The sequence below is a fragment of the Leopardus geoffroyi genome, chromosome A2, assembly GCF_018350155.1.
Source record: "Leopardus geoffroyi isolate Oge1 chromosome A2, O.geoffroyi_Oge1_pat1.0, whole genome shotgun sequence".
Classification (NCBI taxonomy): Eukaryota; Metazoa; Chordata; class Mammalia; order Carnivora; family Felidae; genus Leopardus; species Leopardus geoffroyi.
Window position 1 is genome coordinate 47,076,915 of NC_059331.1, and position 15,638 is coordinate 47,092,552.

General features: G+C 39.8%; 1 protein-coding gene across 1 annotated transcript in view; it reads left to right on the forward strand.

Annotated features, from left to right (window-relative positions):
* The first annotated feature begins 1,293 nt into the window (after positions 1 to 1,293).
* ARL8B (ADP ribosylation factor like GTPase 8B) overlaps positions 1,294 to 15,638 on the forward strand; it is a 48,981-nt gene continuing 34,636 nt past the window's right edge. The window contains exon 1 of the mRNA XM_045493616.1: positions 1,294 to 1,655. Within this exon, the coding sequence (XP_045349572.1) occupies positions 1,533 to 1,655 (123 nt within the window). The 5' untranslated portion in view covers positions 1,294 to 1,532. The remainder of the gene's footprint in view (positions 1,656 to 15,638) is intronic.

The window sequence follows — 15,638 nt, forward strand, 5'->3', positions numbered from 1 at the left end:
TTATTTTGGATTAAGAGCCCACTCTACTCCAGTATGACCATCTTCACTGATTATGTCTACATGGTTTTGTTTCTAAACAAGGTCACATCCTGAGGTATTGGGGGTTAGGACTCCAACATATCTTCTGGAGGGACACGATTCAACACATGATGCCCTCCTACAGCCAATTCTCTATGGAGAATTTAAAAGTTAACTTTTAAAAACATAAATTCTTTCACTCACACAATTCCCCATCACACCAAGAATAAAATCTGAACTATGACCAACTGTGCCTTTCTTTGTCTGGTCCCTGACTCTTTCTCCCGCCATGTCTCTTCCCACTCCCTGCCTCCCTAATCTGAGCTAGCCACGCTGTCTTTCTGTTCCCAGAGCATTCCATGCTCCTTCCCCCTTCAAGGTCTTTGCTGTTCCTTTCCTTCTGTCTGGAATGTGCTTCCACCATATCTGTGCCTGGCTCTCTCACTTCCTCCAAGTCTCCCCACTCAGGGATACTCCCTCTGAGAGTCTACTCTGATCTTAACTAGAACAGGGGCCACTCCTGTGTCCTTCTCTTGTGCAGTTTTCTGTATAATGCTCTATACTACATGGAATTATATCTTATAGTTATTTTTTTTATTACATTACATGTCTCCTCACTAGAATGTATGCTCCATGAGGTTAAGGATTTTTTTTTTTTAATTTGAAATCCTTGCAGATATTTTAATTTATTTTGTAAACTTTTGAACAGTCAACTCGTTTCCATGGTTGAAAGTCAGAATGATGCAAAAAGATATCTAGAGAAGTCTCATTCCCATTTGTGCCTCTGGCCATCCAGTTTCTTTTACCCCATAAAAAAACATTTTTTATTGATTTTGCAGTATTTCTTTATGCAAATACAATACGTATTTTTATATAAGTACAGACTTTGCATTTACAGTCTTTGAAAACATTTCCTGGACATCATGCCATATCTGTTTATAGAGAATTTCCTCATTCATTTTTATAGCTGCATAGTATTCCCTTTTAGGGCCACACTACAGTTTCTTTAATGAGGTCCCTCCTGATGTACACTTGTGGCTTCCCAACTTTTGCTACCAAAAATGTCATAAGGGATTTTTATCCCGTGCTGAAGCCCACAGAGTCTTGAATACTTTCTGCATAGAACGAATGTAGAATGAATGGTGAGTGTGAACCAACCAACATTACTGGGCGAGGGAGGTGTGGTCGAAAGGGAGTGGGGTCAGCCGCGCTGCAGGGAGGCTCCAGCCGGTGGCGCTGCAGGCAGCAGACGCGTGTGGCCGGACCGGCCACGCCGCTCTTGCCGTGGGCGCCGACGGTGGCGCGGGGACGAGCGTGGGGGGGGCGGAGGGTAGGGCGAGTCATATGACCCGCTCGGCTTCCTGGCTTCGGCCGCCGCCGCCCGCCCGTGTCCGCCAGTGGTGCGCCGCGGCCCCGAGGAGCCGTTGAGGGGTCCGGGCTGAGGCCCGCTGGTGTGCAGGCCGTCGCTGTTGCTGTCCGCGCCCGCGCGTCCGTTCTCCCTCCCGGCCGCCATCATGCTGGCGCTCATCTCCCGCCTGCTGGACTGGTTCCGCTCGCTCTTCTGGAAGGAGGAGATGGAGCTGACGCTGGTGGGGCTGCAGTACTCGGGCAAGACCACCTTCGTCAATGTCATCGCGGTGAGTGCCGCCGGCTCGCCCGCCCCGGGCGCCGCAGCCCGCGAGTCCGGCCCGGTGCTGGCCCGAAGCTCGTGGCCGGGGCTCCCCTCAGCGCGATGGGGCGAGTGGGACGAGGGCTGGAGGCAACAAGGCGTTCCTGTCGCCTCGGCCGGGGCTGGGGTTTGGAGTTCGCGCGTGTTGGCGCCTGAGGCGTAGCGCTGAGCTCGGCCGCGGAAGGGTTAATTCCGTTTAGTCGTGTTCTACAAAGGGCTGGGTTCTTGACGCGGCCGCGGCTTGGAAAGGGTAAAATCGGCCTTGTCACATTTTTCAGGATTGGGATTTCCTTGGGGCTTGCTCTGGGTGTGTGTGTTGGGGGGGGGGGGGCACCTGAAGGTTTAACTCCGGCCTGTCCCTTCCCAGGAGGGGGGGATTTGGCGAGCTGAGCTGTCAGTCCCGTGAGAACGCATGAGTAAGACTCGAGAGCGTCCCTCCAGTATCCGCTCGGGACGGAGAGCCCATCGCGAGGAAAGCAGGGGAGCGTTGTGGGCCCCTTCCCGGATTTTGTGGGCAGCTGGTTCCTTGTGATTCAGTTACTGGTTTTCAGTCGGTCCCCTTGGAGGGGGCGAGATCGAGTTCATTGCTGCCGGGCTCGTTGCGAGAGAGACTGGGGAGAAACACTTCCAGCCAGTCTGGTCCACAGTAGTCCGCAGCCTTTACTTAGCCAAGCAGTTCGGGGGCTCTGCTTTCCCAGTGGTCGGAAGAGATGGATCTGTAGTCACTTAACTTTCTTGGGAAAGGGGGAGTTGGTCTTTTGTGAGAGTGTTTCTTGCTTGAAGAGGAGGGCAGGGAAGTGACTGGGCAGGAGCATAGCTTTTTCCAGATCCAGGAAATGGGGTGTCTGGGATGGAAATTGCCCTGGGAACCTAGTGTGGTGTTGATTCAGCAGTGATTGTGTGGAAGGATGATCATTAAATTTTGCCTGGGTGGTTAGTTGGGGAAGGGATAAGAGAGATTCTCCTCAATCTTTAGAAGCCAGGAGTCGATGTGACTCACTCTTAGTTGATAGGTGCTTGTACTTGTCAGGGATGAGCTTTAGAACTATTCTAAAGAGAGATGGCAGCCTTCCTTCCGTCTTCTAGATGGTGGTTGAAATCCTTATTTAATAGACTAGTTGCCCAACTGGTTTGGTTACAGGAACGATTGAAACACAGCTCCCTTGTGGGAGAAAATAGGTAACGTGTGACTCTTAGTCCTCCAGTAATAGAGTAGCAGGAGTGAGACTTGAAAAAGATTAGCAGAGATCCAAACTTCCTTTGAAGAATGTTGCGTATAAGTATAAAGAAAATTTACCCACTTGTTTGGCTCCTTTTGTGATAAGGTTTTAAAAATTTTTTATTTATTTATTTTTTGGCTTGAGATGACTATCTTTTCAACAGGTATAGTGGAGTGGAATGTGTATGTGATGACACAGTAAAAAAAAAAAACCAACTTTGGATTCAGTATCCAAAGTAGAGCTTTTGTATGATGGGGAAAAGATAAGACCTCAGTTCGCTATACATTTTCTGGTATCCCTTGAGATAAGAAAGTTTCCTTGTAAACCCTATCCTTTTGACAAAACTGAATTAATATACAGTGTAGGTGTAGGTCTATCACTACATTTAGTTGTATTTGTTGCAGAGAAGGAGTTATGCGTTGGAAGTCTGAAAAGGTTTAGTAAATCTCTGAAGAACTTCTAAAGACATAGGCATGAACATCATGCTTATTTATTTATTTATTTTTATTGTAGACAGTGTAGCTTAATATAATGAGCAAGAACTTTGAAGAGAAGGAGCCCCAGCTTTGCAGTCTGGCTCTGCCACTTAGCAGCCTTGTATCCTCTTTCAGTCCTTGCTTTCTCATCTTTGAAGTAGAGATAATAATGTGCTGCTTTTTTTTTTTTTTTTTTAATTTTTTTTTTTTCAACGTTTATTTATTTTTGGGACAGAGAGAGACAGAGCATGAATGGGGGAGGGGCAGAGAGAGAGGGAGACACAGAATCGGAAACAGGCTCCAGGCTCTGAGCCATCAACCCAGAGCCTGACGCGGGGCTCGAACTCCCGGACCGCGAGATCGTGACCTGGCTGAAGTCGGACGCTCAACCGACTGCGCCACCCAGGCGCCCCAATAATGTGCTTCTTAAAGAGTTGTTCTGGGGAGTAAATGAAATGACAGATGTGACCAGCACTATGCCTGCCCAAAGAAGGGGCTAGGTAGGTGGTAGCTGTTGTTATTTGTAGCGGGTACACTCCTTTAATGCAGAAACAGTGTTTTGAAAAACATTCAGAAGGGAATTAGCTGTGGTCATTTCCTTCTTTGAATCTAATTTATCCAAACCTGGGCTCCAGTAGTGGATTTATGGATTGTGGCAAATGATCACATCATGTACTCCCCCCGACCCCCCGTTTTTGTTTTGTTTTGTTTTTTTTACATTGTATTAGATTATTTTAACAACTGAGCTTCTGCAGTGCTGTTGAACTTAAAGTGAACCAGTGGTGCCACTATTTTTTTTTTTTTTACATTAGACTTTTCTTTTTTCTTACCGTTTGTTTATTTGTGAGAGAGCACTAGAATAAAAGCGGGAGAGGGGCAGAGAGAATCCGAACCAGGCTCCAGGCTCTGAGCTCAAACTCACACACCACTGTGAGATAATGACCTGAGCTGAAGTAGGACTCTTCACTGACTGACCCAGGTGCCCCTAGCCTATTCTTTTTAAATTATAATTATATGGGTAGGTTTGGTTTAGAAAAAATTCTGGACTGTAAGTGGTTGTAACCCTTAAGATGCTGACAAAAAGAGACCTTAATAAATTTCACACACACACACAAAAAAAAAACAAAACTCTAACCTAACCTGTGATTATCATAGACTATATTGAGGGTGAGGAAAAGGTTAATAAATAAAGGTGATATTGCAGACTTTTCGATAAAAACAAAGTTTCCAGAATAGTGAATTTAGCCTTGTCTTTAAAAAAATTAACTGCACTGTTCTTTGTATTTTGCATAAAATGTCTGATTTATAGACTCACAAGTACAGATGGGTTGAGTGTGTCACTTTAGAAAGTTGGCCATTTATTTACTCACATTCAACAAGTAACTTAGGCATGAAAAGCTTTAGGTGAAGGCAGTTTTCTTCAGGTAAAAATCAACTTTTTGTAAACATAAAATGTGGCTCTATCTTCTGCCTTAAAAGTTAAGAAAAATTTCATAAATGTCATTTAACTTACTAGAGAGGTTTGTGTAGGGTTTGGTCCATTCTGAAATTAGGCAGTTTATTTACAGAGAGGTTCAGTCTTAAAATTTATATTCTTGTGATTTTAAAACTTCAGTGATACTCCATTTTATCTGGTATTTTTATACAGAGACCCTTAACGTACATACGGTATTCTTTGTTTTGGACATTAAAAAAAGAAACCCCTCTAATATTTAATTTTCTCATTAGTGTTAGGGAATGAAATATTGCCCATTGCTAAGTATTCTGGCAGTTATTGCATAATAAATCATGTGTCCTATATGTGTAATTTATGTTGAGTAATCTTTATTTTTAACAGAGACTCTAACACGGGTTATAAGATAATTACTAAGAAATGTTTAGTAGGATTTACCAAGGTGTTATAGGCTAAATTTTATAGACACTGCGTATTTTTGAAATGAGTAGTATAAAAATTTGTCTACATTTTTATGAAGTATTAGTGCTCCCCAGGTTATTCAAGGAAAAGTTTATTAACTTCCAAGAATTAGGAAAAGGAGATATTTTGAAAGATTGTAGAAATTTGAACGTAGAATAATTTTTTTTAGAGTTTCTAGAAACTTTAATTAAGTGGTCTAATTTTATTCTCATTTTATAGATGTAGCTAGAAGATCCAGAAAAATAAGTGAAATTCCTAAGGCAACAAAGCTAATTAGCAGAGATAAAATTAGAATGTAGGGCCAGTGTACTTTCTACTTTTCTTATCTGCCTCTGTAGGATCTAGCTGAGATTAGAATCCTAGAGCTGTGGATTGGGAAATCTTAATCCTTTAAATATCTTTTTTCATGTATTTGTACATAAATACACTCTTCTTATGAATGTGGATAACACTTTATTTTATTTATTATTATTTTTTAAAGGTTTATTTTATTTGTTTTTGAGAGAGAGCACAAGCAGGGGAGGACAGAGAGAGAGAGGGGACTGAGGATCCAAAGTGGGCTCCATGCTGACAGCAGCAAGCCCGATGCCGGGGCTCAAACTCACGAGCCGCAAGATCGGGACCTGATGGTCATGGTTGGACGCTCAGCCACCTACCCACCCAGGTGCCCCAAATCTGGATAACATTTTAAATCCAAGTATCTTAAGCATGTTGATTGACATTTGAGGACTATTTGTATATATGTGTGTGTATTTATATTTGAGGATATGAATTAAAGGAAGTAATGAGCGTCTGTGTAAAGTAGGAATAGTGGAATGTTGTTTGGACATTTAAATAACTGGCTAACAGGCATTGTTGGGTTATTGAGCTATGTCTCTTTTCTTTAAAAAGCAGAAATAGGGGCTCAGTTGGTTAAGCATCCTACTCTTGATTTGGCTTGGGTGCTGACAGCTGGGAGCCTGCTTGGGATTTTCTCTTCGACCCCTCCCCCCACATGCGGGCTCTCTATCAAAATAAACATTAAAAAACCAGAAATAATTCTGGGTTTGATTAGTGTTTATTATTTAGTTACTTTAGGGCAAGAATGGCAAAAACGGTTTTTAAAGAAAATACAATGTAGCTGAAGTCTAAAGGTTAGTAAATTTGAAATTTTACTGTAGAAACTAGCCTTCCAACGAGGTAGTCTTCCAATTCACATTAGGAATTGTGGAACCCGAGGCATCCTGCCAAGGAGCTTCTCTTCTAGGCTCTTTATCTTTCACCCCTGTTGCCATTATTTCTGCCATGCAGACCTAGAATCTCAAAAGCCACATGTTCTCATGAAGAAGGTGGTGCAATAATGCATTTTAAATTATTGACAGGAGTGCCTGGGTGGCACATTGGTTAAGTGTCCAACTCTTGATCATGGCTCCGGTTATGATCTCATCGTTTGTGAGATCCAGCCCCAAGTCGGGCTCTATGCTGACAGTGCAGAGCCTGCTTGAGATTCTCTCCCTGTCACTCTCTCTCTGCCCCTTCCTCAGCTTGTGTGCACGCTCTTTCTCTCTCTCAAAACAAATAAACATTCCAAAACAAAGAAAGAATTTCTAAATTGCTGACTTAGAGTATATCTCACAATTTGAAGCCCTTTTTAACTTTCTCAAAGATAAAAGTGGGTGGTAAGTGAACATGGATACAAAATGCATCACAACTATAAAAACTAGTTACTTAAATGTTGTTTTAAGAATTTTTTTCTGATTTTCAATATAATACAGGGTCATGAGTAGAAATTTGAAAAAGGAGTATAAAGTAGAAGAAACCACTTGTTATCTTCATCATCCAAGGTTAACTAACTGTCAGCGTTTCAAAATATTCCCAAAGCCCCCGGCTTTGGGCTGACAGTGTGGAGCCTGCCTAAGATTCTCTCTCTCTCCCTCTCTCTCTGTCCCTCCCTTGCTCTCTCTCTCAAGATAAATAAAGTTAAAAGAAAAGTATTCCCTTTTTATCCTTTTTAAATGTATGCATTGAAATGCCTTTCAACTTAAAAAAAAAACTTTAAACTTTTTTTTAAAAAGTTTTGAGATGATACCTAGTTTGTTTTTTTAAAATTATGGTGTATGCATATTTCTGTGTGTAAAACCATTTTAGTGCCTTTATAATTTATGTTATGGCATTCATGTGGCTATACCATAATATATTTGATTATTTCCTTATTATTGGACATTTGGGTAGTTTCCAGGGTTTTGCTATTGTATATCAATTTGATCTGCATTTCCTAAGGATGGGTTCCAGAGTTACATCATGGGGTCAGAAGATAGAAACGTATTTCATGCCAAATGGCCAAGTTGCTGTCCAGAAAGTATGCGCTACTGACAATGTCTTATGAATAGATTTCATGTATAAAGTTGGAATTAAGCTAAGCACTTGTTCTTTGTTATTTTTAGGGAAAAACATATTTAGTTTTGTTGATAAGTAAACCAGCAGTATTTTTAAGCTATTTTATTAGGTAATTGCTCTGTTTCTGTGTTTAATGTTTAAAGAAGTATCTTTATGTTTCAGCAACTGCTAAGACTGAGACTATAGAGAACATAATTCCTTTTTCAATTTTCTTTTTTATTGAACTTTGCAGGCAAGTCTTATAAATACAGCTCATCCCCTTTAGCTATCTGCATCTAATTTGTTTTCAACTTACTGGTGGATTGCATTAGGAGTTTGTATTCCAGGAATCTGGCATATTTCCACGCAGTCCTTACCTAATCTTGGCCTATTATGGTGTGATGCTGCCTTTTCTTGGTGGGCGGGAGGGTGTCTGTATGCTAAATATTCTTTTCTAAATCAGAATCTAAGAGCCTTTGCTAAGGAGACCACTTTTTGAGGGCTATAGCATATGATTTGTGTGTGTGTGTGTGTGTGTGTGTGTGTGTGTGTGTTTTAATGGTTATTTTGAGAAAGAGAGAGAGCAAGAGAGGAGAGAGAGAGAGAACACCTTGGAGCAGGGGAGGGGTGGAGAGAGGGGGAGAGAATCCTAGGCAGGCTTTGCACTATCAGCACAGATCCCAGCAGAGCCTGAGGTGGGGCTGGATCTCACAAGCCATGAGATCATGCCCTGAGCTGAAATCATGAGCCTGAGACTTAACTGACTGAACCCCCCAGGTGCCCCTAGTATATGACTTGTTTTGAATGAATAACTTGGGTATCCTTTATGATTATCAAAGTTGATTCATGTCCTTTGTCCTCATATATGAAAAAAACCATAGAAAAATACTGACTTACTTGCTCAATAGGGCAAAATTAAATGACAATTTAAGTCATTTAGTTTTTCTTTTTTTTTTTTTTTTTAATATAATTTATTGTCAAATTGGCTTACATACAACACCCAGTGCTCATCCCAACAAGTGCCCACCTCGGTGCCCATCACCCTTTTCCCATCTCCCCCACCCCCCCATCAACCCTCAGTTTGTTCTCTGTATTTAAGAGTCTCTTGTGGGTTGCCTGCCTCCCTCCCTGTCTGTTTGTAACTGTTTTTCCCCCTGTCCCTTCCCCCACGGACTTGTTAAGTTTCTCAAGATTCACCTATGACTGAAAACATAGGATAGGATATCTGTCCTTCTCTGACTGACTTATTTCACTCAGACATTTAGTTTTTCTAAGATGTAGCAAACCAAAATTGGAGTCTCTAATGAAATAATGTGAGTTAATTTATTTCTTCAAAGTCAAAACCACAAAGCTTATATTCTATTGTGCTATTTTTTTAAAGGTTACACTGTTTCTTAAATTAGACATTGGATCTTGTATTTGGATCGGATTTCATAGTTTGTCTAGTTTTATTCGCTAGAATAATGTTCTTCATATCCCAAAAGGAATTTTTTTTTGTATTAAATCTAAACTTTAGGGTTAATTTAATTTAATTTAATTTAATTATATGCTTTAGGGTTCATTTTAAAATCATCTCTAAGAATGCTGTGTTTTTAAAAAAATATAATTCTGGCAAAATAGTTTTAGGTTTCAGGTATCAGAGTAGTGACATTTCTGCTTGAAAATTGAAGCCTTTTCTTCTAAACTAGGTTGGAAAAGTAATCATTTGTTATTAAAAAAAAAAACAACAAACTTGGATTATGATTGGCAAAATAATCCTAAAAGTGTCTTTTTAGCCAGTTTACTTGATAACAATTACTTTAGACCTACCAAAGTAGTATTACTGAAGAATATATTTGAGCCTACGTTTGTTGGCATCTGAGTGTGGTATGAATGAGTTTATTTGGAATATGTTTAAGTGGCTGCAGGAGTTAGAATGGCATAGAAGTTAATAATTGAGAGCCAGACTGTTGAGGTTCAAATCCTTATTCTTTGACTTGTGTTATTTTTGGCAAGTTATTTAACTCCTCAATGTCTGTTTCCTTAAATGTAAAATGGGAATAATAGTAGTTCTCCCTCATAGAGTCGTTATAAGTTAATATTTATAAAACATTTTGAACAGTGTTCAAAACAAAGCATATACTATGAAAGTGCTTCATAAATGTTAACCACTAGGTTATTGTATTGTGCTCTCCTTGAGGTCAGGGATTTCTGTTGCTTTTGTTCACTGATATATTCCAATTCCCTGAAACAGTGCCTGGCACTTATTAGATGCTCAAATATATTTTCAAATAGTCTTATTCACAATAAAAAATTAAGAAAAATGTCTTTATGAACCCATATTTCCATTTTCATAGTTAAGTTTGCAAACTGTAGCATAGTGTTAAGAATGAGAGTTAAGAATGCAGCTTTATGGTACAAGGTGGAGAAGTAGACTGATCCCAACAGGAAGAAAAGAGTGGCCCTTGGCAGTACTACCTGCCCTCTAGAATTGAGGTGCCGTGTACAAGTGTATGCTTGGATTGTCATTGTAAATTTGGTTAAGACCATACTATTGGCATCCATTTACATGTGTTTGCTTTGATTTTTGAACGAAGATTTATGATTAGCAGGGGTTTAATCACTGTTGACAGCCATAAATTTGCAAGCCCCACCAGGCAGTAGACTGTGTGGTAGGCCATCCTCTCCTAGATGAGAAGTGGGCCCTTGAGGGTGCATGCAGCCTGTACCAGAAAGAGCTTTTGGCAGAGTTTCCTCTCTGAAGGTGACTTAAGGTCCCGTTTAGACACTGATCACTAGACCCAGTTTTTCCTGACAGCTCATTTTGTCTAGAGAATGTTTGAATGCAATATATTGACTTCATTATTTTTAAATAGTTCTTATCAGAGGAAAAACCAGGAAATGGAAGAAACCCACTTTTTTTCTCCTCCAAAATCTAGCTGTTTCACTCCCAGGTTTTAGTTTTTTTTATTTAATTGTATTATTTTCTTCAGTGGCTGAATTAAAAAACTTAAAACATTTGTTTCTTAAAAAGAATACACATAATCCATATTGTTTAAAAAAAAAGAGGGTAGATACGGTGCACCTGGATGGCTCAGTTGGTTGAGCATCTGACTTAGCTCAGATCATGATCTCGTGGTTTGTGGGTTTGAGCCCTGTGTTGGGCTTTGGGACCTGCTTAGGATTCTCTCTTCTTCTCTCTCTGCCCCTCCCCTGCTCGTGCACATGCGCACTCTCTCTCTCAAATAAATGTTTAAAAAACTATAAAAAGAGAGTATAGATACACAAATAAAAAATTCATCTTTAATACCATTAGGATCTAATCATTATTAAACTGTATATCCTTCCAATTTTCTCCCTATCCCTTTATTTATATATATATATACACACACACACACACACACACAAATAATATACTTTTTTGTTATGATATAATTAACATATAACATATTACATTCAGGTGTATAATGTAATGATTGCATATTTGTATATATTGCAAAATGGTCATCATAGTAAGTAAGTCTAGTTAACATCCATCACCATGCATAGTTAAAACTTTTTTTTTTGTCTTGTGATGAGAATTTTTAAGACTTTTTAGCAGCTTTCAGATATGCAGTGTAGTATTATTAACTACAGTTATTGTGCTGTACATTACATCTTATTTATTTTATAACTGGAAGATTGTACCTTTTGGCCCCTTCACCTGTCACCTGTTTCCTCATTATCCCCCTACTCCCTGCCTCTGGCAACCACCATTTGTTCTCTGTGAGTACCCCCCCCCCTTTTTTTTTTTTTAAAGATTCCACATAGAAGTGTCTTTCTCTTTCTGACTTCTTTCATTTAGCACAGTGCCCAGTATATGCTTTCTTGATAACAGTGACAGGATCATATTGTACATACTTAGTCATCTCATGTAGTCTATTTGATTTACCTACTTTGATGGCTAATAGGCAACTCAAGTTTAATCAGCTCAAGATGGAACTTTTGATCCCCTTCTGCCTCAATCCAGGGCACCAGCATCTATCCTTTCCTAAAAAATATTGAATGAAATGGATGCTAGAGGCTTTAATTTATCTATATATTTATAGTTTGGTTGCAGGCATTATTTTCCACTGTTCAGTGATGAAATATTTGTGCCTAAGACTTTGTTTTTGCAATTTTCTTTGGAGTGCCTGAAGATGGGCCAGTTTGACCAGTTTTAACCTTTCCATGCTCCTCTCACCCTGTCTGTAGCATGTAATTTCCCAAGTTAGGATTGATCATATCACCTCCATCATAATTTTCACCACACTTACCACCTTAAGAAGTTATCTTGGGGGCGCCTGGGTGGCTCAGTCGGCTGGGCGTCTGACTTTGGCTCAGGTCATGATCTCGCGGTCCGTGAGTTCGAGCCCCGCGTCGGGCTCTGTGCTGACAGCTAGAGGCTGGAGCCTGTTTCAGATTCTGTGTCTCCCTCTCTCTCTGACCTTCCCCCATTCATGCTCTGTCTCTCTCTGTCTCAAAAATGAATAAACGTTAAAAAAAATTTTTTTTTTTAAAGAAATTATCTTGTTTATTGTCTTTGTCTCTTTTATGAATGTAAGTTCTTTTATGGATGTAAATTACATAGGGATAGAGCTTTGTCCTTTTTTCAGTACTGTATTAAGTACAAAGCACTATGCCCTGCGTATAATAGGTTTTCTAAATATTGAGTGAATGTATATAAAACAAACTATTTTATGTATTCTTAAATTGTGTGCAAGGCATTATGATAGATGATTCATAAGTGTATCAGATAAGGTTGTTTTGCTGGAGTATGTGCCTCATAGTAGCCATGTATAGAACAGAAATGTTAAGTGCCTTAAGACTGGCACAAAATGCTTTGGGAATCTCTTTACCCTGACCTCACTAAGACTTCGGGGGTGTTTTAGAAAGTTGGTTTAGTGGGACCATGGTGGGAATGGCCACTGAGGGGAGCTTTGAGAGTAGAGTGGTTTTCATTTATCAATGAGTATTTGAAGAAGCAGTGTTGTAGGTAGCATAGATATAACGAGGAACAAAACAGACATTCCTTTACTTGTGCAGCTTCCAGTATTATGGAGGGAAGAAAAGATGTTCAAGAAGGAACTGTGGAAGTAGCAAAGACACAACTGAAGGCAAGAAATTTTGTTGAATTAAGTGTGACTTGCATGAAGGAGAAAACAAGAGACTGGAAAAGTAGATCTGTATGCCTGGGGAGCCATTGAAGATTTTTGTTTGGGGGAATGAAGTAAGACTGTTTTCCAACGGATTAATTTAGTAGACCAGTGAAAAGGAAGTTGGTCACAAGATCATTACAAAGGTCTGATTGAGAGGTAATGGGGTGGTGGGGGGGGGGGAAGTTAAGGAGTAAGGAAAAGATGAGCTTTATTAGGGAAGTAGAATAGGTACAATTCAGTGGTCGAATCAGATATGCAGGGCAAAGGGGGATTTGTAAGGAGTTGAGTGAATGTTGGGGAATATGACTGTGGGATCAAGTAGTGGAAATGGGGTAGAGAATGAGAATGAGTTTAGAAGAGATAAGGATGAATTGAGTATAAAATGTATTATATGATTAATGATATAAAGGGGATTTGTATTTGGGAAGGGCATTCATGCTATTATTTTTAGATATAGTGGGACTAAAACTGAGAATTAAAATGTCATCATTTCATATCTTTATCTTAGTAGTAAGGGACTTAAGAAGTAGTTGAGAATTCAATCCTGGTTTCTCTTCTAAAGAACGTTGTAGAATATTTTCTTCCTCTGATTTGTGTCAATTATCCTATTCTGCTGATAACTTATTTTGCAAATGTTTTATAAGCAAGGAGTAAACAAAATGTTCTCCACTCTTCCAGAATTTCAGTTGAGCTATCTTGATTTGTTTATGGGGCTGTGTACATTAGTCTGTGCCCAGTTTGCAGGCTGCCCAGAAGACGTCCTAATCCATAGGCCCTTGAGGCAGCTGAATGAAGGTTGTATATTCAGAGTGGCTGAGGCTCTTGTAGGCTTGGAAGTCTTCCTGATTTAATTTAAAGAGGAATGTTCTATCCCTGGAAAGTGTCTGATTTAATTTTGTATGCTTTCTACTGAAGAGAAAAGCTGGTATGTATAATATCTTGTGCTTTAAATATAAAGGATATCTGATGTCTTGGGATTTCAGTTGTGATTTTTTTTAGGTGCTGGGTCAACATGTAGTAGTCTTAGACTCAGGATATCATTTTTCTTTCTTCTTGGGTCACATTACTGATTATTTTACTGTGTGATTGAAAAGACGCAGTGTGATCCTCAGTCCTCCTATCCCAGTTAGGCTGTCTGATATCTGCTAAGAGATTTATTGAGTACAGTCTTTTGTGGACTTAACAATGCTCAAAGACACCTGTTCATCTTAGAACGTGTGGACATTATCATATAACAAAAAGGAACTGGCTGTACCATCTCTGCCATGTCATTCTTAAGGGTAGTTAATGCAAAGAATATTCCTAGACATCCTACTGTTTCTTAACTGTCCTTTTCTACAATGCAGAAGGGGTATTCAGTGAAAACCTTCTTATTTATTTATTTATTTAGTGAAACAGTTGATTGTTTTATGAAGTGCATTCACATATGAAGCATTGTATGATTCTTTTGGTCTCCTTGTTAAATTGATACTCACTGGGTTATAAAAGGTAAAAAGAGCTCAAGTGACACAGTTTTGAGATAGATCTGGAATGCAACTCTAACTCAGCCTGGATGTTCTGTTCCATAAAAAAGGTGAGCTATGATGAATCCTGTTTACAGACAAATCCTTTAGGACCTTGGTTTGCCACTTGATATAGTACAACTTTTCCAAGTCCTGTGACTCAGACTACTTGAGAAATTTGATATCACCTCTTGTGGTGTTCCTTAGGCATTTTTAGCTTTCTTTGGCAATTCATTGCCAAATACTTTAAGTTTATTTTACTGGTTGTTGTAATACTTTTCTGTATTATACTTCCTAGGAACACTTGTAAATTTTAGTGGTTTGAGTGTGTGTGTGTGTGTGTGTGTGTGTGTGCGCGTGCGTATGCACGCATGCGTGGCAGACTTTGGACTGGGCCTTAAATTTGCCAGTGAAAATTAGCAAGATGGTTGTGAGCAGAAAGAGGAAGCAGGCTTTGAAATACATGTTAGACCGTGTTAATGATGGAGAATGAGACACCCAAGATACCAAGCCATTTTCCTTTGTCTGCAATACATTATCTCCTGGTCCTCCTTTTCCCTTAGACAGCACTGTCTTACACATAGTTTAGGTCCCATATCTGTGGAGCCTTGCCTTAACTCTTTTCCCAGGCAAAGTTAATTGCCCTTGCTCTCTTTTCATAGCGCTTTGTTAAAAATTGTGTTTATTTGTGCCAATTTTATATCTTTTTATCTGTTTCTACTTACAGACTGCAGACTTCTTGTTTATATCCCCTAAACGTATCTCTGTGCTTGACTCAGGAGGTGCTCCATAATTATTGACTTACTAGAGTCAAGCACTGTAGGGTATTGTTTAAGTATGTTGAGTCAGACAAGCCTACGTTTGAATTCTATATCTGTTAGAGCTCTCGGCCCCCCTCAAAGTTTCAGTTTCTTCATTGGTGATTTGGGAATGAGAGTAGTTGTCCCATGGGCTCATGGTGTGAGGTAAGATAAATCAGCATAGTACCTGGCATAAATGCTCCATAGTTGATAATTATCACTGTGGTTGATGTGATATTTGGTGGGGGAAGGGCAGGAGCATGTGCTCCAGTTAGATGGCAGATGAAATGGATCCTCCCTCACCCCTCAAGTAAGCACTGAATAGGGATTCAGTTTTGGAGGAGGATGAAAGGATTTTGAGTTCCAGGATGGAGGTCTGCTGGCCACTAGGGACCAATTTCTGATTCTTGATGAAGGTTCTGTCATTGTGAGAGAAATTAAAATCAGACTGTCCTTTGCCATAATCCATTACAGATGTGCTAGGGTGCTTGGGGCAACTTAACTGAAAAATTTACTGGTCTATTTGT